Source organism: Carlito syrichta, unplaced genomic scaffold (assembly GCF_000164805.1).
Source record: "Carlito syrichta isolate Samal-C Ts95f unplaced genomic scaffold, Tarsius_syrichta-2.0.1 Scaffold315803, whole genome shotgun sequence".
Taxonomy (NCBI): Eukaryota; Metazoa; Chordata; class Mammalia; order Primates; family Tarsiidae; genus Carlito; species Carlito syrichta.
In genome coordinates this window covers 527,435-550,744 of record NW_007259899.1, presented here as the reverse complement: position 1 = coordinate 550,744, position 23,310 = coordinate 527,435, and the positions used below count along the sequence as shown (strand labels likewise).

At 45.1% G+C, this 23,310-nt stretch overlaps 1 protein-coding gene across 1 annotated transcript in view; it reads left to right on the top strand.

The window, feature by feature from the left end:
• Positions 1–23,310, top strand: part of MTHFD1L (methylenetetrahydrofolate dehydrogenase (NADP+ dependent) 1 like) — a 147,013-nt gene that overhangs the window by 18,936 nt on the left and 104,767 nt on the right. Inside the window, exon 7 of the mRNA XM_021706589.1 lies at positions 18,056–18,167. Coding sequence (XP_021562264.1) covers positions 18,056–18,167 — 112 coding nt within the window. The remainder of the gene's footprint in view (positions 1–18,055; positions 18,168–23,310) is intronic.

Genomic DNA, 23,310 nt, shown 5'->3' with positions numbered 1-23,310 from the left:
CAAGTTGCCCAGGTGGGTCTCGAACCCGTGGGCTCAGGCAATCCACTCACCTCGGCCTCCCAAAGCGCGGGGATTACAGGCTGAGCCACCGAACCCGGCCTATGATAATTTTTATTTTTTAAATAACTCTTGGCCAGGCCTAGTGTTAATTCCAGCATTTGTGGGAGACCAACACAGGAGGATCACTTTAGCCCAAGAGTTCAAGACTTCAGTGAACTGTGATCACACCACTGCACTCCAGCCTGGGTGACAGAGTGAGACTCTGTCTCTTAAAAAAAAAAAAAAAGAATCAGCCTGTAATCCCAGCACTTTGGGAGGCCGAGGCGAGAGGATTGCTGAGCCAGTGGGTTCAAGACCTACCTGGACAACTTGGAGAGACCTCGTCTCTACAATAAATAAAAAATTAGCTGGGCATGGTAGCGTGCACCTGTAGCTCTGGCTACTTGGAAGGCTGAGGCGGAAGGATCGCCGGAGCCTAGCAGGTCGACGCTGGGGTGGCCAGGAGTGTGCCATGGCACTCCAGCCTGGGCAGCAGAGTGAGATGCCAACTCAAAAAAAAAAAAAAACTTCTTGAATTGAAAATGTAGAGGAATTCCTTAAACTGAGAAAATGTCTATAAAAATTTATAGCAAATATTTTATTTAATAGTGAAAATATTAGAAAAGGGTGCCAGTTGCCATTATTCCTAATCAGCATTGTACTGGCATTCCTAATCAATGCAGTAATATAAAAAAAAAATGTATAAGAATTGCAAAGGAAGGCATCAAACTATCCTTAATCTTAGGTGATAGGATTATCTGTGTGGGAAGCCTAAGAGAATCTAAAGAAAACATGAGAACTAATGTGAACTTGGCTAGATTCTTGGATATAAGATAAACATGCAAAAGTCAGTTTCATTTCAGAACATTAGCAACACAAAGTGGTAAAATGTTTTAAAGATACAATTTATGATCATGAAGAAAATATAAGGCACCTAGAAATAAAATAACAAAAATTATATATGACCTTCTGAAAGTAATTATATCATTTTAAGCCAGGCAAAGTGGCTCACACCTGTAATTCCAGCACTTTGGGAGGCTGAGGCAAGAGGATTGCTGAGGCTAGAGAATTGCAGGGGTTCAAGACCAGCCTGGGTAACACCTCTACAAAAAAATTAAAAATTAGCCAGGCATGGTGGTGTGTGCCTGTAGTCCCAGCTACTCAAGAGACTAAGGCACAAGGATTGCCTCAGCCCAGGAGTTCGAGGCTGCGGTGGCCGAGAGCATGCCACTGCACTCCAGCCTGGGCAACAGAGTGAGACTCAAAAATAAAAAATAAATAAGTAAAAATAAAAGTACCCACGAAAAGCTGTCTAGCTTTCTACAGTTTCTACTGGTCACCAGTCAAACCTATATTGGCAATAGAAGAAAAGTGACAATTTTGCATGTTAACAAATATGTGGAGCTTTGGGAACCCATAAATGGCTGGAAGGAGTTTAAATTTGAAATAAGCACTTTGCATAGCAGTTTAGTAGAATTCAAGATATGCTTTGACTTAGGAATTTCACTTCATATATATCATAGAGTGTCTTTTAAACTCTTGCAAACCTACGAGAAAGCATGTTCATAATGCAACAGGTATTTTTTTATTTTTGAGTTGGAGTCTCACTCTGTTGGGCAGGCTGGAGGGCAGTGGCACGCTCACCACCACCGCAGGGCTCAGATGATCCTTCTGCCTCAGCCTTCCATGTGGCAGGAACTACAGGCACACACCAACACGCCCACGTAATTTTTTGATGTATTGTAGAGGTGAGGGTCTCACCAAGTTGCCCAGGTTGTTCTTGAACCCATGGACTCAAGCAATCCTCTCACTTCCGCCTTCCCAAGTGATTATAGGTATGAGCCAATACACCCAGCTGCAAGTATTATAGACGGTTACCCAAACGCCCTTTGGAATGAATGCATAAACTGACACAATGGCGTGTAGAGTATAGACATATACTCATAACACAGAATGATGTGCAAGCAATGAAGATGGATAAGCCAGAGCTGTAGACAACAAGATGGAAGAATTTATGTATGTATTTATTTTGGGTCAGGGCCTCACTCTATCACCCGGGCTGGAGTGCAGTGGCATGCTCACGGTCACCACAGCCTCGAACTGCTGGCCTCAGGCAATCCTTTCGCCTTAGCCTCCCAAGTAGCTGGAACTACAGGCACACACCACCATACCTGGTTAATTTTTTTATTCAATGTAGAGACGAGGTCTTGCCAAGTTGGCAAGGCTGGTCTTGAACCCCTGGGCTCAGGCAATCCTCTCACCTCCGCCTCCCAAAATGCTGAGATTACAGGCATGACCCTCTGTGTCTAGCCAAGATGGAAATTTTTTTTAAACAGCTGTCGGTTAAAACAAGTTGCAGAAGGTTATATATAGCATCATTTATATATGTCTGAAAGCAATATAACACACATCTATTGTGGGGTTACATGCTTGTGAAGTAAAATTATGAAGAAATATGTGAGAAGTAAGCACTCACTGGCAAGGCTTTGGATATAGATGAAAGGGGGCCATGGGTGTCCAGGGATGGTATGCTGTAATTTTACATTTTGATGTCTGAAATCATTAAGTTTTGCATTTCAAAAATATGACACCGCAGCTCACAGATTTTAAGCAAAGTGAAGTGAAAGCGTTAAGTACAATAAATTACTGCAGAACGTGGTCTAAAAATACATGTTCCTTATGCTGCATGTGAGCATGAGAATGAGGACTGAGTTGTGGTCCTCCCGGGGAAGACAGATGTCTCGACAGATTTGGACTCTTTGCGTGACAGGTGGATCTAACTTATGTAATGTTTTCTTGTGTCAAGACAGCTCAGCCACATGGTCTTGCAGTTACACCCGAACTGTGTGCATTTTTAGTGGTCACCACATGGTGGCAGCCTGTCCAAGAAAATTCAAGGACCATATTTTGTACTTGAGCGCCCAGAATTTTTTATTTGGAAGCACAGTGGAAAAGAAAAATAACCCTTGCCCTGAGCTGAACAGCTGTGGTGAAAAAAGAAAATACCTTCCTTGGCCACTGAATGTTCTCACAGCTGTCACAGATACTTTTGCAAGTTGTATCTGTATTTTTGAAAAACAGACATTTTTTAAGGAACTTTTTTATTAAGGAAATAAATCACCTAGACTGTACTTGGAGATGAATCGCTCTTTTTTTTTTTTGAGTCGGAGTCTTACTCTGTCGCTCCAGCTGGAGTGCAGTGGCACACTCACAGTCACTGCAGCCTTGACCTGCTAGGCTCAGGTGATCCTTCCACCTCAGCCTTCCAAGTAGCTGGAACTACAGGGATGCACCGCCATGCCTGGCTACTAATTTTTATTATTGTAGAGACGAGATCTCACCATGTTGCCCAGGCTGGTCTCGAAACCCCTGGACTCAGACGGTCCTCTCACCTTGTCCTCCCAAAGTTCTGGGATTATAGGTGTGAGCCACTGCATCCAGCTTGTACTGAGGAATTTAAGTGAAGTTCCATGGGTGGGGAACAGAGGTTATAGGATTCTAGAGGCAGTAACGTTCTTCCAGATACTTGCCATGCTCCCTGGACAAGCAGGCCTGCGAACTTATTCGATTCATATAAGTTCAGGGCTAAAAAGGACTTTATGGGTTACTCAGACCTAAGGCGATTTAATGACCCACCTCGGGCCATATTCTCTTATCTTCTGCAAACTCTGTGCTTGTGGAAAACTAGATTTTGAACTAAATGTTCTTGGAATGTTTTCCTTTTTTTGGAGTCGGAGTCTCACTCTGTCGCCCAGGCTGGAGTGCAGTGGTACGCTCATGGCCACTGCAGCCCCGACCTGCTGGGCTCAGGCAATCCTTCCCCCTCAGCCTTCCAAGTAGTTGAAACTACAGGCATGTGCCACCATGCCCAGCTAATTTATTTATTTATTGTAGAGACAGGGTCTCGCCATGCTGCCCAGGCTGGTCTCAAACCCCTGGACTCAGGCAGTCCTCTCATCTCGGACTCCCAAAGTGCTGGGATTATAAGTGTGAGCTACCATGCCTGACTTCCTGTGTTTTTTATTTTTATTTTTTATTTTTTGAGTCAGAGTCTCACTCTGTCGCCCAGGCTGGAGTACAGTGGCATGATCATGGCCACCACAGCTTCGGCCTACTGGGCTCAGGTGATCCTTCCGCCTCAGCCTTCCAAGTAGCTGGAACTACAGGCATATGCCACCATGTCCGGCTAATTTTTTTATTTATTATAGATATGAGGTCTCACCAAGTTCCCCAGGCTGGTCTCAAACCCGTGGGCTCAGACAATCCTCTCACTTTAGCCTCCCAAAGTGCTGGGATTATAGGTGTGAGCTACCATGCCTGGCCAGGAATACTTTTTTTTTTTTTGAGTTGGAGTCTCACTCTGTCACCCAGACTGGAGTGCAGTGGCACACCCAGCCACTGCAACCTCGACCTGCTGGGCTTCAGCGATCCTTCTACCTCAGCCTTCCAAGTAGTCGGAACTACAGGCGTGCGCTACCACGCCCGGCTAATATTTGATTTATTGTAGAGACGAGGCCTTGCCAAGTTGCCCGGATGGGTCTCGAACCCGCGGACTCAGGCAGTCCACTTGCCTCAGCCTCCCAAAGTGCTGGGATTACAGGCTGAGCCACCAAGCCCAGCCAGGAATGCTTTCAATAGGATTGGTATCAACTCCTCTTGTACATTTTGTAAAATTTTGCTGGAAAATTGTTTACTCCAGGACTTTTTGTAGGTAGTTTTCTTATGACAGAGTCAATTTCCTGGGTTGTTATTGTTCTATTTAGTGTCTCATTGTCTTCTTTTTTCAACCTTGGGAGGTTGTATGATGTTAGAAGGTCCTCTGTTCCACTTAGGTTATCAAGTTTGTTTCCATACAGGTGTGCATAGTAATCTCTGATAATCTTCTGTATTTCTTTAAGTTTCGTTGTGATTTGATCTTTTTTATTTCTGATTGTGTTTATTTGGGCTTTTTCTCTCTTTTTTTTGGTCATTCTGGCTAGGGGTTCATCAATCTTGTGAATTCTTTCAAAGAACCAGCTTTTTGTTTTGTTGATGTTTTCTATGATATTTTTGTCTTCTATGCCCCATATTTGGGCTCTTACTTTGGTAATCTATATTCTTCTGCTAATGTTAGGGTTTTGTTGGTCTTGTCTTTCCAGCTCCCTTAGGTGATTTGCTAGGCTGTTAACTTAAAAAGTTATTAAGCACAGAAGAAAGAAAAAAAATGACCACACACTTCCCAAGCAGAACATAGATTCAACAGAGAATACATTGTAACAGCAAACTTGAAAACAGATATATACATCAACCCCAAAGCTAAAAGAAAACAAAACCAAAAAAATTTTATAAGAACCTCATGACAGGGATAAACAATCACATTTCAGTAATCAGTCTGAAAGTGAACAGACTAAATGCACCACTGAAAAGACACAGAATGGCAAACTGGATAAGAAACCATAGCTGGGCTCGGTGACTCAGCCTGTAATCCTGCGCCTTAGGAGGCTGAGGTGAGTGGATTGCCTGAGCCCGCGGGTTCGAGACCCGCCTGGGCAACTTGGCGAGACCTCATCTCTTCAATAAATCAAAAAGGTCAGCCGGGCGTGGTAGCGCATGCCTGTAATTCTGGCTACTCAGAAGGCTGAGTTGGAAGGATCGCCGCAGATCGAGGCTGCGGTGGCCGGGAGCAGCCAATGCACTCCAGTCTGGGCAACAGAGTGAGACTCCAACTCAAAAAAAACCAAAAAACAAACAAACAGAAAAAAGAAATCATGACCCAATTATTTGCTGCATCCTGGAAACTCATCTCACCATAAGGGATGCACACAGACTCAAAAGTTAGAGGATAGAAAATGAGTTTCCAGGCAAATGGATTACAAAAGATGGCAGGAGTCGTGATCTTAATATCAGACAAAACAACCTTTAAGCTATCAAAAATTTAAAAAGATATGAAAGGACCCCACATAATGATAATAGGTCAATTCATCCACAAGAAATATCCATCATAAATATATATGCACCCAACACAGGAACACCAGCATTTATAAAGCAACTACTACATAAACTAAAATAAAGATACTGACTCTAACACTATTATAGCAGGGGACTTTAATACCCCACTAACAGCCTTAGATAGATAATCAAGGCAAAAAATTAACAAGGAGATCCAGAACCTCGACTTGACACTTGACCAAATGAACTTAATAGATACCTGCAGAATATTCCACCCAACAACCACAGAATATACATTCTACTCATCACCACATGGAACGTACTCCAAGATCGATCACATCCTCAGCCATAAATCACCATAAATAAATTCCATAGATTGAAATATTTCCATGCACCTTCTCAGAACACAGTGGAATAAAAATAAATACCAACACCAACAGAATTTTCCCAAAGCCCACAACGACATGGACACTAAACAGCATGTTGCTGAACAACTACTAGGTCAACACCGAAATCAAAACAAATTAAGAGATCCCTGGAAACAAATGAAAATGAAGAAACCTCTTACCAAAACCTCTGGGATGCCATGAAAACAGTTCTATGAGGGGAATTTATATCTCTGTGAACACAGATCAAGAAAATGGAAAGATCACAAGTTAACAGCCTAACAAATTTTATTTTATTTATTTTTTGAGTCAGGCTCTTACTCTGTCATCTAGGCTGGGGCTGGAGTGCAGTGGCATGCTCACAGCTCATCACAGCCTCTACCTCATGGGCTCAGGCAATCCTTCTTTCTCAGCCTCCTAAGTAGTTGAGAGTACAGGCATACACCACCACGCATGGCTATTATTAAAAATTTTTTTGTAGAGACAAGGTCTCATTATCTTGCCCAGGCTTCCCAACCCCTATGCTCAAGTGATTCTACCACTTCAGCCTCCCAAAGACCTGGGATTATAGGCATGAGCCATTGTATCTGGCCCAGGCCCTATAATTTTGAGGGACAGCTATGCTGAGTTCATTAAGTAGTAGAAATGTATCTTTCCTCGGCCAGGTGCAGTGGCTCATGCCTGTAATCCCAGAACTTTGCAAGGCTGAGGTGATAGGATTGTCTGAGTCCAGGGGTTCAAGACAACTTGGTGAGACCTCATCTCTGCAGTAAATTAAAAAATTAGCTGGGTGTGGTGGCGCACACCTGTGGTTCCAGCCACTTGGAAGGCTGTGGCCAAAGGATCTCCGGAGCCCAGCAGGTCAAGGCTACAGTGGCCTTGAGCATGCCACTACACTGCAGCCTGGGCGACAGAGTGAGACTTCAACTCAAAAAAGAAAGAAAGAAAGAAATGTATCCTTTTCTATTGTCAGTCTAGCAAAAGTTAAGAATATTTTATGAATATAGATTATATATAGAATCTCCATGCAGTCTGAGCATGAAGAATTGTGATTTACCTTCTTAGAGTTTCACAAAAACAAGAATCCACGCCTGTGTTTGGTAGCTCTTGCCTTGGGGTGTGTCATTGAACATCGAGAGTACATTTCCTGCTTTGTTTCTGAGCATCCCTTCCAGGCTCTGAGGTGCCTTGTTCATTTCCACGGGCATCCTAGTGTGGGGGTGGGGAAGAATGTCTGGGCGTTCGTCCAAAGTAGCCATATGCCGTGGGGTGTCAGATGTCAGGAAGCCAAGGCATTGGAGCTAGTGTTTTGGGGTAGGGCTAAGGAGCTCCCCCTCTTGGCTCCCCCCAAACACAGGCCCGCACCTCAGCTTCCCAGGCCCTGCAGTGGAATGTCACTGCTGTCTCCACCTCGGGAATGAGCCTAAACTTGGAGATACCCTCCTCCTGTCCCTCGTGATTTCACCCTGGTGCCAAAACCCATCTGAGGGAGAGGCTGTCTTGGGCTTGGTATTGACGAAGTGGCGTGGTGCCCCTCTCCAAAGAAGGGAGAGGTGGGCGGGCCTTGCAGGGTCCTGCTCCCAAGAGTCTCCTCTGAACCCGCGTTTAGGACACAGCTGGGCAGTGCTGACATGGCCTCCAGCTGGGACGAATCAGGTGAACCCCAGGTGCGTGCAGAAGAAATAAACTAGAAATAAGAAAACGGTTTTGTTTTTCCCAGAGGGTCTTGTTTCTCCTCCTCCCTCTCAGCACAAAGACCTTCAAACCTAGTACTAACAGAAGAAGGAAAAAATACAGGTCTTTCACATCTGAAGGAGCAAAGTGTCAGGTTTTTGAGCAAAGCTGTATTGCCCTGAAATCCTTTGCAGTTTAAATTTAGCACACAGCATGGTGAATAAAAGGCTTTAAAAAGTGGGTTGGAAAATTCTAGAGGTATTTATATTATACTTGTAAAAGGATGACTTTCCTTTTTTTTTTTTTCCTGAGTCAGGGGTCCCACTCTGTCACCCAGGCTCTAGTGACAATCCAACTCCTGGGCTCATGCCATCCTTCCGCTTCAGCCTTCTGAGTGGCTGGGACTACAAGACTGTGGTATCATGTCTGGCTAATTTTTGGTAGAGATGAGTTCTTGCTGTGTTATGTTGCCCAAGCTGGTTAGAACTCCTGGGTTCCAGTGATCCTCCCACCATGATCTCCCAAAGTGCTGATACTGCAGGAGTTAAAAAAATAGAATAATGTCTCTTCCGGTTTGGGGTTGGGGACTCTAGCTTTTAAACTGGCCTAGATTGGTAAGTTACACAAGGACTCCTCTTAACAGGAGAGGCTACACTTAAAACTGTAACATGTTGTGGTGACAGTAATGGCAGCCACCACTCGTTGACTAAATGGCTACTCAGAATCACTGTCCTGCACTCCTGTGGATTCCTTGATTTGCACACCCATCCTATTCAGCAGGGCTGTCATCCTCACTATATTACAGGCGAGGAAACCGAGGCTCAGAGAGGAAGCTTTCGAAAGATCATATAATTTAAAAGTGGTGGAGGTAGCACTATAACCTGTTTTTTTTGTTGTTGTTTTTTGGGTTTGTTTTTTTTTTGAGTTGGAGTCTCACTGTCGCCTAGGTTGGAGTGCAGTGGCATGCTCATGGGCACCGCAGTCTCGACCTTCTGGGCTCAGGTGATCCTTCCACCTCAGCCTTCTGAGTAGCTGGAACTGCAGGCATCCACTATCACGCCTGGCTGATTTGTTGATTTATTGTAGTCGAGGTCTCACCAAGTTGCCCAGGCTGGTCTCGAACTCCTGAGCTAAGGCAGTCTTTTCACCTCCACCTCCCAAAGTGCTGGAATTACAAACGGGAGCCACCGTGTCTAGCAATTTGAATCTTTTCATGGAAAGGCTTTTCTTTTCTTCTCTCTTTTTTTCATTTCTTTTCTTTTCCTTTCTTTTTCCTTCCACTCTCCCTCCCTTCCTGGCAGAGTTTTACTCTGTTGCTCAGGCTGGAATGCCGTGACACGATCATGGCTTACCACAGCCTCTCAACTCCTGGGCTCAAGCAATCTTTCTGTGTCAGCCTCCAGAGTACAGGCATGTACAGGCATGTGCCACCATGCATGGCTACCTTTTTGAATTTTTGTAGAGATGAGGTCTCTCTATGTTGCCCAGGCTGGTCTCAAACTCCTGGGCTCCAGCGATCCTCCTGCCTTGGCCTCTAAAAATGCTAGGATTATAGGTATGAGCCATCGTGCCTGGCTGGGAAGTCTTAACGTAATCTATAACAGTAAAGCACTTCCGGTGTGGAGGTTTTGCCTTCAAGACTTTTTTGCATGTGTTATCTCATCCATGCTACAACCCTGAAAACTAGGTATGGTACTCACCCAAGAGCCTTGGCCCTGATAGTCGCTGATAAGAAGTGCCTGGACTTGAATGCAGGGCCTGTGACTCCCCGTGGTGCTCGTTCCTTATTTTTCATAGGACGCACCTGAGGGTCGGAGCTTTTTTCAAAGGAAATGGAATGCCGAAATCTGTTGATGAGCATCAATGTGTGGGTAGGATCAAAAAGCAGAAAGGGCAGGAAATGCAAGCAACACTTCGCACAGCCGCACAGAACATAGACACACTGTGGGTTAAAGGGCGGCTGGTGACAGAGACACAGATCCTGACTGCTGTGGTTACTCCGCGAAGCGTGGCCTGCTCGGTGTTGCTCTGGGAATTGTCACTTATGTATTTTCTCATTTTTGTGATCCAGTTTCTTTTTTTTTTTTTTTGAGATGGAGTCTCTGTTGCCCAGCCCAGAGTGCAGCCTTGACCTGCTGGGCTCAGGCGGTCCTTCTACCTCAGCCTTCCAAGTAGCTGGAACCAGGCGCGTGCCACCATACCCGGTTAATTTTTTGATTTGTTGTAGAGATGAGATCTCGCTATGTTGCCCAGGCTAGTATCAAACCCCTGGGCTCAGGCAATCCTCTCACCTCCCCCTCCGGAAGTGCTGGGATTACAGGCGTGAGCCACCTGGGCCTGGCTGTGCTCCAGTTTCTCTAAATCTTTATCATGTCAAAGAAACTCCCTCCTCATCCCCCCTCCACATTCTTTCTTTCTCCGCCCTACTTTTTAATTTAATTAATTAATTTTTTGAGTCAGAGTCTCACTCGGTCACCAAACACGGTACATGAACAGGTGCATGAACACGGCTCATGGCAGCCTCGACCTCCTGGGCCCCGGTGATCCTTCTGCCTCAGTCTTTCACGTAGCTGAGACTACAAGGCTTTGGTTTTTTTTTTTTTAGAGATGAGGTCTTGCTATGTTGCCCAGGTAGTCTCGAACTCCTGGCCTCCAGCAATCCTCCCATCTCAGCCTCCCACAGTGCTGAGATTACAGACGTGAGCCACTGCACCCAGCTACTTTTGTTTTTTTCCTAAAGTGTAAGGAAGGACATTATTTTTGGCAAATTGTTTAAAGTATATCCATAACAAGATCTGAAGTTACTTTTTCCTTTTATCATGTGTCATGACTTTTGTAAGTATCAAGCTCACTTCTAGAAGGAGTAACCATCTTTGCTAGCATTTTGGACACAACTAAGTATCTTTGTTATTCTCTTATACACTGAAGCAGTAAATACATTGAATGATGAAGTAAGAGGTGAAATTAGGAACATTTAGAAAATGGAAGGTCATTTATTATCCTTTGGGGAAAATTTTGATAGATAAATGATTCCCAGTTGTCCATTTGGCTTTTATAGTCACCATAAGAAAAGTCTTATAATTTGAAAAGCCAGTAAGCCATTCTACTGATCACAGATGAGAGTGGAAATACACCCAGTTCCTGAAAGGAAAAAAATTCTCCCAAGGTGAGGTCACTGGGTGGACTTGTGAAATGGGGAAGATACCTTCTAGTGCAGCTGTCATTCTCTTATCTTGCCAAAATATTACAACATTTGAATGGAGATGGTTTGACGTCCTTATTTTAGTAGTTAGGCCATTATTTTAACATTCCTATTTGATGGTATGTTTAATATTTCAGGGAAAGGTAATATTGATTCTTAGGTACAAAACAATAATATCATGGCAGATGTTCAGTTAATTTCTTTTTTTTTTTTAAGTCGGGGTCTTACTTTGTTGCCCAGGCTGGAGTGCAGTGGCTCTCTCACGGCCACTGCAGCCTCGACCTGCTGGGCTCAGGCGATCCTTCTGCTCAACCTTCCAAGTAGCTGGGACTACAGGCGTGGGTCACCATGTCTGGCTAATTTTTCGACTTGTTGTAGAGATGAGGCCTTGCCAAGTTGCCTGGGTTGGCACCAGTAATTTCTTTTTTTTTAAGTAGGCGTCTCACTCCAATTAAAAAAAAAAAAAAAAGATTAGTGCTCCCTAGAATGCATGCTTTCCTTCCCATCCTGCTGAGTTCCCTTGGGGAATCTCACCCAAGCTTCTGGATTTAACCATCGCCTGTATGCTGATGAGTTCCAGCCTGCGTCCTTGTGTTCCCGGGCCATTCTTTGTTCCAGACTCTGCACCCAGCATCCTGCCCAACGCCTCCCCTGGATATCTCAGAATCCTGCCTCTCCTCCCACTCCCTCTAACCCATTCTCAATCTGGCTTCCAGAGGAACCTTCCTAAATACATCAGAGGATGCTGAAGCCACCGGAGCCCAATCTAATAGCTCTTTGTTACCAAGAAAGAGCACGCCCACATTTGGAAATTTTGACATTTCATGAAAGATAAGTGACATGTACCTATTTTCGGGACTTTGCCATGAGACAGTCTAGAAGTCTCTGTGCTATGTAAGATTTTTATGGAATCCCCCATCTTGTTGCCAAGCATTATGAAGATTCTGCTGTGGAGCACAGTGCGACCCATAAAGCCGCTCAACCCGATGCATATACACCATCGTGTGTCCCAGTTCATTGAAAGTGAAAGATCAAGCCGGGCTCGGTGGCTCAGCCTGTAATCCCACGCCTTTGGGAGGCTGAGGTAAGTGGATTGCCTGAGCCCGCGAGTCCGAGACCTGCCTGGGCAGCGAGACCTCATCTCTACAATAAATCAAAAATCAGTCGTGCGTGGTAGCGCGCGCCTGTGATTCCGGCTACTCGAAGGATCGCCAGAGCCCAGCAGGTCTAGGCTGCGGTGGCCAGGGAGTGACCACTGCACTCCGGTCTGGGTGACCGAGTGAGACTCCAACTCCAAAAAAAGAAAAAAGAAAGTGAAAGATCAGATGAGGGGTCATCTCGCTGTGGTAAAGCACACACACCCCCACCCCCCACCCCCCACCCCCGCTTCCCTCAGGACCCTACTCTGTTCTGTGTGTGTGAGTGTTAAAGGGCTGTCACACAGGGACTGGTTAAGAATGTGTGGTGGCTCACACCAGTAATTCCAACACTTTGGGAGACTTAGGCAGGAGGATTGCTTGATCCCAGGAGTTCGAGATCAGTCTAGGCAACACAGCAAGACCTCATCTCTGCAAAAAAATCAAAACATTAGCCAGGTAGGTGGCACATACCCATAGTCCCAGCTACATGGCTGAGGTGGAAGGGTGGCCTGAGCCTAGGAGGTTGAGGCTGTGGTGAGCTACAAGTGTGCCACTGTACTCCAGCCTTGGCGACAGAGGGAGACTCCAACTCAAAGAAAAAAAAGAAAAAGTATGCCTATATCTCTCCAGCTGTAAGGCCTAGTAAAACTTACTTTCCAAGCTGAATGAGAAAATAAGTACAGATTGGTGTCTAGTGTTCTCTTCTCCCATCTCTGCCTTGCCATATGGCCCTTCATCCCAAAGATTCCGGCTGTAAAATCTTGGGTATAGGAACTGGCTTTTTCTTTTTGGATCCTCGGCTTCCTCAGTATCTGGGCTGAGTGGCATTTGGGATATGTTGGACGAACAAGTATTTTCAGTAAACAATTCTGAATCTCTTGTCTCTCTTTTTTTTTTTTGAGTTGGAGTCTCACTCTGTCGCCCAGGCTGGAGTGCAGTGGCCGCTCCCGGCTACCTCAGCCTCGACCTGCTGGGCTCCGGCGATCCTTCTGCCTCAGCCTTCCAAGTAGCTGGAATTACAGGCGCGCGCTACCACGCCCGGCTGATTTTTTGATTTATTGTAGAGATGAGGTCTCGCTGCCCAGGCGGGTCTCAAACCCGCGGGCTCAGGCAATCCACTCACCTCAGCCTCCCAAAGGCGCGGGATTACAGGCTGAGCCACCGAGCCCGGTTCTCTTTTGTCTCTTTAGTTATCATTTTAGTTAGCCCATCTCTGCTGGAGAAAACACTTACTTATTATTTATCTGTTTGTTTATTTATTTTTGAGTTGGAGTCTCACTCTGTAGCCCAGGCTGGAGTGCTGTGGCTTGCTCATGGCAATTGCAGCCTGTACCTGCTGGACTCAGGCGATCTTCCTGCCTTAGCCTTCCGAGTAGCTGGGACTACAGACTCACATCCCCACGCGTAGCTAATTTTTTAAATTTCTTGTAGAGGCAAGATCTTGTCATGTTGCCCAGGCTGATCTCAAACTCCTGGGCTCAAGCAGTCCTCTCATCTCGGCTTCCCAAGGTGCCGAGATTATAGACATGAGCCACAGTGCCTGGCCAGTTGTTAATTTTTTAAAGTAATGATTGCATTTTGAACTTTGTTTTCTTTTCTTTTCTTTTCTTTTTTTGAGTTGGTGTCTCACTCTGTCTCCCAGGCTGGAGTGCAGTGGCACACTCATGGCCACCGCAGGCTCTACCTGCTGGGCTCAGGCAATCCTCCCGCCTCAGCCTTTCAAGTAGCTGAAACTACAGGCATGTGCCACCACGCCTGGCTAATGTTTCTTGATTTATTGAGAGACGAGGTCTTGCCAAGTTACCCAGCCTGGTCTCCAACCTGTGGGCTCAGGCAATCCTTTCACCTCAGCCTCACAAACTGCTGGGATTATAAGCATGAACCACCACACCTGGCCTCTTTTCTTCTATTTTTAATTTTTGGAACAGAGTCTCACTCTGCAGCCTCGACCCGCTGGGCTCAAGTGATCCTTCCACCTCAGCCTTCCAAGTAGCTAAAACTACAGACGCACACCACCACGCTGGCTAATGAACTTTGTTTTCTGAGCTGTCTTGATGATGATTGAAAGACACAGAAATGGGTTTCACAGGTCTCAGATGATACCACAGTTCTTTTTTAAAAAAATACCATTTTTTGGCCCATTTCTGCTTTTGAAATGTATACAGGTTTTATATCTGAGATTCTTATATGAACTTTTTCAAAACCTACTAATAGTAAATGATAAATTCTTTCTTCTAGCCAAGAGGATAGGGCTGTGCTCTTAAAAAAAAAAAGTAATGCATGTTATTTGCTAAACACAAAATTAAGACAGTTCGTGTAACTTTCCAAACCACATCTGTCCTCCCTTTCCTCTGTCTCTATATTCCAATGCCTGCCCAGCCCAGCTTCACTGACTTCTAGAAAAATCATTTTCATGTTGTCTAATCCATTGCACCCCCCATGCTCTGCATTCAGTGTCTGAGGATCTGTGTCTTGCTATTGTTTTAACATTTGATTCTCTGCCTGGGGAGTGGGTGGTTCCCCTTAAGCTGCTGCACTCAAGTCTCAGCGGAGAAAGCAATATTTTGTTATGAGTTAGAGTTTCAAGCCAAGCTTTGGCCGGGGTCTTTCCCACTTGGGAGGAGGCAAACAGAAACAACAAGTGAGACGATAATTCTCCTCGAATTTTAGCTCATTAAAATCTTCCCTCATCCTCGGTGGGTTATTTATTGTCTTAAGCATCTAGCATTTTTCCTTTCCAGAAAGAATTAACATCTATGATGTGATCATTGCTAAGGGAGAGGGCTTTTGTCTCTTCTCTGTGGGGTTCACTGTCCCCCGGTTGCCTGTTAGCATAGCACACTTGTGGGTTGTGTGTAGGCCCAGAGTGGAGGGGTCAGAATGAGATTTCTAAGATTTATAGGTAATGAAAAGAACAGGTTGTATCAAAGACATCACATGTAGAAAAATAAGTGTTCTTAGGGGACGTGTGTGAACCTGTGATCCTTGGCTTTTTTCAGAATGAACATTTCGGACTTGTTCATATTAACCTCTTTGTTATAGATGCTTGAATGTGTTCTGTTTTTGCTGCTCTTGTGCATGAAAACCTAGCAAAATGGCGTTTCTTATCTGCTAGTCTGCAACAAGCGTTCAGTATGTGTATTTCCTTTGAGGACAACTGTGGTTGAAATTTACGATGGTCATGAGTGCAAATGAAGAAATACATTTCTTACACAGATGTTTAAAATCCTGTTTCCACTAGAATACTTTTCTCCCCCTAAATATGACATCACCCAGGAGTCTAGCTGCTTTTCAGATCTCTGTAGAAATCACGTGTGGCTTTAACAAACTAGTTATTGAGGAGATTGACTTCAAACTTCTTAGCGCAGGTTAGCAGTGCAATGGCCCTGCGGCATAGAAGAAGAATGGTTAGGTAAGCAAGTATTTTGGTAGAGACTTCTCTTTTCTTATTCATATCTTGTGTGTTTGTGTGTGTGTGTGTGTGTGTGTGTGTGTGTGTGTGTGTATAGAGAAGACATCTTGCTATGTTGGCCAGGCTAGTCACAAACTCCTGGCCCCAAGCAATCCTCTCACCTCGGCAAATATTTTAGTAGAGATGTCTTTTTTCCTAGTCACATTTTATTTATTTATTTTTATTTTTGTGTAGAGATGGATTCTTGCTGTGTTGCCCTGGTTGGTCTCGAACTCCTGGTCCCAAGTGATCCTCCCATTTCCACCTCCCAGAGCACTGGGATTACAGGCGTGAGCCACCATATCCCTCCGACTTTTCTCTTTATAATGGGATTGATGCCATAGAGTCAGCATGTTACCATTTCCATGTGCTCTTCTGCTTCCTTTGCAGTAATTAGCTGGGGCGCTGAAATGCTGGAACTTATCTTTGGCTCATTAGTCAGTGGCTCAATGAGTGTTAATTTACTTTTTCCTATTTCCCTGCTCAAATTGGTCAGATATTTCTTGGATATTAACTTTTGAAAGTTGACTCTGTCGGCTCCATAAAAAGACATGCATTTTTTTAAAAAAAGAATATGCATATTCCTGATTTTTTTTTTTCCTTCCTGAATCTTAGTCTCACTCTGTCATCCAGGCTGGAGTAAATAAAGTGGAGTAAAGTTGCTTTGTTGCTCATGGCCATGGCAGTCTCCACCTGCTGGACTCAGACGATCCTTCCATCTCAGTCTTCTAAGTAACTGAAACTACAAGCATGCACAGGCTGACTTTTTTTTTTTTTAATTTGAGTCAGAGTCTCACTCTGTCGATTAGGCTGGAGGGCAGTACCACACTCACAGCTACCACAGCCTTGACCTGCTGGGCTCAGGTGATCCTTCTGCCTCAACCTTCCTAGTAGCTGGGACTATGCGCCACCACGCCCGGATAATTTTTTGATTTATTGTAGAAATGAGGTCTCGCCAAGTTGCCCAAACTGGTCTCGAACCCGTGGGCTCAGGCAAACCTCTCACCTCCACTTCCCAAAGTGCTGGGATTATAGGCATGAGCCACTATGCCCAGCTAGAAGTTATTTTGTTTTTATTTTTATTTTATTTTATTTATTTATTTATTTTTGAGTTGGAGTCTCACTCTTGTCACCCAGACTGGGGTGCAATGGCCTCTCCCGGCCACCGCAGCCTCGACCTGCTGGGCTCTGGCGATCCTTCCACCTCAGCCTTCCAAGTAGCTGGAGCTACAGGCACACCCTACCACGCCTGGCTGATTTTTTGATTTATTGTAGAGATGAGGTCTTGTCAAGTTGCCCAGGCGGGTCTCGAACCCACGGGCTCAGGCAATCCATTCACCTCGGCCTCCCACAGTGCTGGGATTACAGGCTGAGCCACTGAGCCCGGCCGTTGTTTTGTTTTTATTTGAGTCAGAGGATCACTCTGTCACCAAGGCTGGAGTGCAGCGGCTTGGTCACGGCTTACCACAGCCTTGACTTCCTGGGCTCAGGTGATCCTTCCCCCTCAACCTCCTGAGAGGCTGGGACTACAGACATGTGCCACCACACATGGCTAATTTTTTATTTTTATTTTATTTTATTTTTTGAGTTGGAGTCTCTGTCGCCCAGACTGGAGTGCAGTGGCCGCTCCTGGCCACCGCAGCCTCAACCTGCTGGGCTCCGGCGATCCTTCCGCCTCAGCCCTCCAAGTAGCCGGAATTACAGGCGCGCGCTACCACGCCCGGCTAATTTTTTGATTTATTGTAGAGATGAGGTCTCGCTGCCCAGGCGGGTCTCGAACCTGCGGGCTAGGCAATCCACTCACCTCAGCCTCCCAAAGGCGCGGGATTACAGGCTGAGCCACCGAGCCCGGCTTAATTTTGTAAATGTTTTTTAGAGATGAACTGTTGCTGTGTTGCAAAGACTGGTCTCGAACTCTCAGGCGTAAGAGATCCTCCTGCCTCGGCCTCCCAAAGTCCTGGGATTACAGGTGTGAGCCACTATGCCCAACCAACCTGGAATGAATTTTTTTTAAGTCCCATTTTCCTTTCTTTTTAGGATCTGATAATTATGTTCTGTTTGTACTAATATATGCTTGAAAGAAATCAGTAAAGTGATTTTGTCCTTGTCAGCACCTTGGAACAAACTCTGGATCTGTGATTGTTATCTAATACATTGAAGTCACTTGACATCAGTAGTTAGTTATGTTTTTATGCTTCTGATGAAAACGTGTCTGGTTTGTTCTTTTTCCTTATAGCTCCAAGAGGCTGACGTTGTGGTCTTAGGCTCACCTAGGCCAGAAGAGATTCCTCTTACTTGGATCCATCCAGGAACTACTGTTCTCAACTGCTCCCTTGACTTCCTGTCAGGTAAATGTCTTGACACTTACCAGCAGGGCCGCTGGTTAAGACAGATTTTGAGGAGAATTTGTAACCTTATTCAGAAGATAGCATGTTCCTGGCACGTTAGTTGTCAATGTACACATATAGGATAGGAAACTTAGAATGTGAGGTGATAGGCTTACCTTTTGAACTACCTGATATGAGGACCATGTTATCAGACAGCGAGAACTCAAGGTGGTGGTCAAGGTGGCAGCCTCCCCTCCCCCATAATGAAGGTCCCTCTACTGGCTTCTAGCTGTCAAATCTGTTGTGACCTAAGTTTGTATGTGTATGTGGTAAACTAGAAATAGTCGTTTTCATAGTCTGTCTTTCTTTTTTTTACGTTGGAGTTTCAGTCTGTTGCCCAGGCTGGAGGGCAGTGGCATGCTCATGGCCACCACAGCCTCGACCTGCTGGGCTCAGGAGATCCTTCTGCCTGAGCCTTCCAAGTAGCTGGAACTACAGACATGCGCCACCACGCCAGGCTAGTTTTTTTGGACTTACTGTAGAGACGAGGACTTGCCAAGTTGCTGGGGCTGATCTTGAACCCCTGGGCTCAGGCAGTTCTCTCACCTTGGCCTCCCAGAGTGCTGGGATGACAGGCTTGTGCCACCTCTCCTGGCCTCACAGTCCTTAAAAAGTACTAGGATCCTTTCTCCCAAAGAAATCTTAGCAGAATCTCAACATGGAAGAGCAAATGAGAGCGAGTTGCTGGGAGGGGTGGTCCTGGGACCAGCCTTGGGGTCTCCCTGATTCTTCTGTGCTGTGTGATCCCTGAAGCACCTCCCTGGAGTCACAAAGTAATCTCAGAACAGTATGAGAATCACTATTGAAGGCAGAAGTGGTTTTAAGATTGGTGCTGCTGTGTGATGGCATTTCGCCAAGGGGTCCCAGAGTACTCTGGGCCACAGCAGGCCTGCCGCGGTTACCCACAGCCGGACAGCCAGTCAAGGGAGCCATTGTGAAGAGGACCATACTGACAGGGGCAGGAGACCTTTCCCCCCAACGCTGGGCAGAATGGCACCAAAGTTGGGCAAAGGTCTCTGCTCTCTTGTCTCTGCCAGGACCTTACTTGAGTTTGAAATCCTTTTTTTTTTTTTTTTTTTTTTTTTTTTTTTTTTTTTTTGTAATTTTTTTTTAGAATCAAGGTCTGACTCTGTTGCCCAGGCTGGAGTGCAAGATCATAGCTCACTGCAGTGCCTTAACCTTCTGGGCTCTAGTGATCCTCCCGCCTCAGCCTCTCAAGTAACCAGGACTATAGACATTTGACCCCCACACTTAGCTAACTTTTTTTTTTTTTTGAGTTGAAGTCTCACTCAGACTGGAGTGTAGTGGCACGCTCAAGGCCACTGCAGCCTCGACTTGCTGAGCTCAGGTGATCCTTCCGCCACCTCAGCCTACCAAGTAGCTGGAACCACAGGTGCACACCACCACACCCAGCTAATTTTTTTTTATTTATTGTAGAGATGAGGTCTCACTAAGTTGCCCAGGCTGATCTCAAATCCTTGGGCTCAGACAATCCTCTCGCCTCTCTAAGTGCTGGGATTACAGTTGTGAGCCACCATGCCCAACTTCAACATATCTTTTTTTGTTTTTGTTTTTTTTTTTTTTGAGTTGGAGTCTCACTGTCGCCCAGACTGGAGTGCAGTGGCCGCTCCCGGCCACCGCAGCCTCGACCTGCTGGGCTTCAGCAATCCTTCTGCCTCAGCCTTCCAAGTAGCCGGAATTACAGGCATGTGCTGCCACGCCCAGCTGATTTTTTGATTCATTGTAGAGATGAGGTCTCGCTGCCCAGGCGGGTCTCGAACCCGCGGGCTCAGGCAATCCACTCACCTCAGCCTCCCAAAGGCGCGGGATTACAGGCTGAGCCACCGAGCCCGGCTTCAACATATCTTTTAAAGAAGTTATTTAGCATGTACCTTCCATTTGTTACACAAAGCCATCAACCCCACATACAGATGATATCACACCTCGAATTCCTTCATTCATTTATTTGTATGCCCTTAACATACCAGCTGAGTGTGGGGCCATCTGGGAAGCCCCTGAACGTCTTTTCTTGAACGCTTACATCCCTTCTACCCTCTCCAGTTCCAAGGGGTTTGGAATCTGATTGTTCAATTCTTGAACAGGCTGCATTTCCCAGAGGGGAGTGTCAGTGTTGGGGCATGGCTCACTCTTCTGGGGTTGCCTAGAAAGTTTTAAGATTTCAAACGAGGTTGGGTCCGGTGGCTCATGCCTATAATTCCAACAAATTGGGAGATCAAGGTGAGAGGATAGTTTGAGCTCAGGAGCTCAAGACCATATATACAAACGATGTATGTATAAACATTGTTTATGCATGTAACTGTGTTTTTCCCTGAAAAAACCAATGCCTAACCCCTTAATGGTGGACGAGGCTGATTTGTTCCTCGGGTCAGAATTCCCCATGAGATTTGGAAAGGCAGTTCTGACATTTGTTTCTTGTAAGTGAATGTTTCTTTGCAGTAATATTTACTTGCTGTTTTCTATTAAAGTTTATATTTAGGACAATTTTGGCACAATCTTGGCTGCAGTTAGGAGGGTCTCCTTTGATGTTCTTCTGGAATTCCTTTGAGCCCTGTGATTATATGACAGTGACATACTTTTTGTTAGTGAAACTGCTTTATTTTTAATAAGGCTTTCTTTTATCTTTTTTCTTTTTGGTGAGTTAGGGTCTTACTCTGTCATCACAGGCTGCAGTGTAGTGACACAATCATAGCTCACTGCAGCCTCGACCTCCTGGGCTCAGCAACCCTGCCACCTCAGCCTCTCTAGAATACAGGCTGGGAATACAGGCGCATGCCACCACACCCAGCCAATTTTTAAAATTTTTTTGTAGAAATGAGGTGTCGCTATGTTGCCCAGCTGAATTCGAGCTCTTGGGTTCAAGCAATCCTCCCACCTTGGCTTCCCAAAGTGCTGGGATTACGGGGATAAGCCACTGCACCCAGCCAGGATTTTCTTTTAGGTTCTTTAGTTTTGAAAAAGACATTCCCCCAAAACATTAGATGTCAATGTAATGATTCTCTTTGGGTTGGGGGAGGACCAAGTCATTATAGATGCATCACAAGTTGAAAATATAGTAATGGGCGTTTTGTAGACATGATGGACTGGGAAAACACAAATACTCAAAAAAACACAAGCAATGCAGTCCCCTGTAGAGTAGAAGTCAAGTGCTCTCGGGATCACGATTGGGAACTGCAGCTTCCTGTCTTTTCTCCCATCCTCCCAAGACAGCACCATTCAGTATGTCACCACCCAGGACAAGATTGAAATTCACAGGACAGTTTCTAGTAAATATGTATTGCTTTTGCACCCTTGTAAAGTCCAAAAATAGTAAGTCAAAAACATCTTAAGTAAGGGACTATCTGTATATTTCTTTCTTTCTTTCTTTCTTTTTAAGTCAGAGGTCTCACTCTCACCCAGACTAGAGTGTAGTGGCATGATCTCATCTTGCAACAGCCTTGACTTCCTAGGCTCAAGTGACTCTTCTGTCTCAGCCTACTGAGTAGTGGGGACTATCCCATCATGCCCAGCTAATGTTTGATTTTTTGCAGAAATGAGGGCTCACTGTGTTGCCTAGGCTGATCTCGAACTCCTGCTTAGGCAATCCTCTCAGTAAATCAGAAAATAAGCTGGACTTGGTTGTGCTCACCTCTAGTTCCAGCGACTTGGAAGTCTGACATGGAAGGATCGCCTAAACCCAGTAGGTCGAGGCTGTGGTGACCGAGAGCATGCCACTGCACTCTAGCCTGGGCAACAGAGTGAGACTCCAACTCAAAAAAAAAAAAGAGCCAGGCTCAGTGGCTCAGCCTGTAATCCCGTGCCTTGACTTTGTCTTTCATTTAAAAACGGCTCTGACTGGGTGACTATGGAGACACAGGTAAGGAGTGTTGTGCTGATGAAATGAGGAAGCATTTTCCATCACGACATTTCATGCAGTAAGGTTTTAATTTTAGCAACTTTGATTAGTATGACAATTTAACCTGTGAGTAAATTGAAGAAAAGTTTTTCTTCTCTTTTCTTCATAATCTCTATACTTTAAACACATAAGTAGACTTTTTGAAATATTCTTTAAAAGAACAGTGCTTTTATTTAAACTTAATATCAGAAGGATTTTTAATAAACTTGTGGTGAGGTGAAAGCAAGGTTTTATAATGAAATTTTCATTCTCACCTTAATGGTACAGGGTCCCTCCCCCTGTCCCCCTGTAAAAATAGATGGGATTTGGTGATTTATGATGAGGTAGTTATGTAGAAGCATTTTATTGAATACCTAATCCTAGGAGAGATTTTCCTGATGGCTGATAGCCCAGGAACAGAGCTCAGAAAACAATTACACCTCACTTGTTGGGTCTGTTCACTGTACTACTACATGAGATGAATATTTCGATTTTAAAATGGGGAAATTTCAATGCCCTGCTTTCCAGCTATAAGAATAAAGACTTTTTTTATTATTAAAAAAAAAACTATTTGTAAGCCAGGCATGGTAGCTCATGCCTGTAATCTCCGTGCTTTGGAAAGCTGAGATGGGAGGATTGCTTGAGCCCAGGAGTTCAAGATCAACTTGGGCAACATAGTAAGACCTCATCTCTACAAAAAAATTTTTAAAAAGTAGTTGGGGGCCAGGCTCGGTGGCTTAGCCTGTAATTCCAGCACTTTGGGAGGCCGAGGAGTGGATTGCCTGAGCCCGCAGGTTCGAGACCCTCCCGGGCAACTTGGCGAGACCTCGTCTTTACAATAAATCAAAACTAGCCGGGCGTGGTAGCGCACGCCTGTAGTTCAGGCTACTTGGGAGGCTGCGGGGGCCAGGAGCGTGCCACTGCACTCCAGTCTGGGCAACAGAGTGAGACTCCAACTCAAAAAAAAAAAGTAGCTGGGCCTGGCGGCACATACCTGTAATCACAGCTACTTGGGAGGCTGAGATGGGAGGATCATTGAGGCCGGGAGGTCGAGGCTGCAGTGAGCCAGAATCGTGCCACTGCGATTCCAGCCTTAGCAACAGAGTAAAACCTTGTCTCAAAATAAAAGATAAAATTTTTTTAAAAACTATTTCAAATGAAAGAAAGGTGCAGTGATCTTGTAATGCCTTGCTTCTTTTTTTTTTTTTTTTT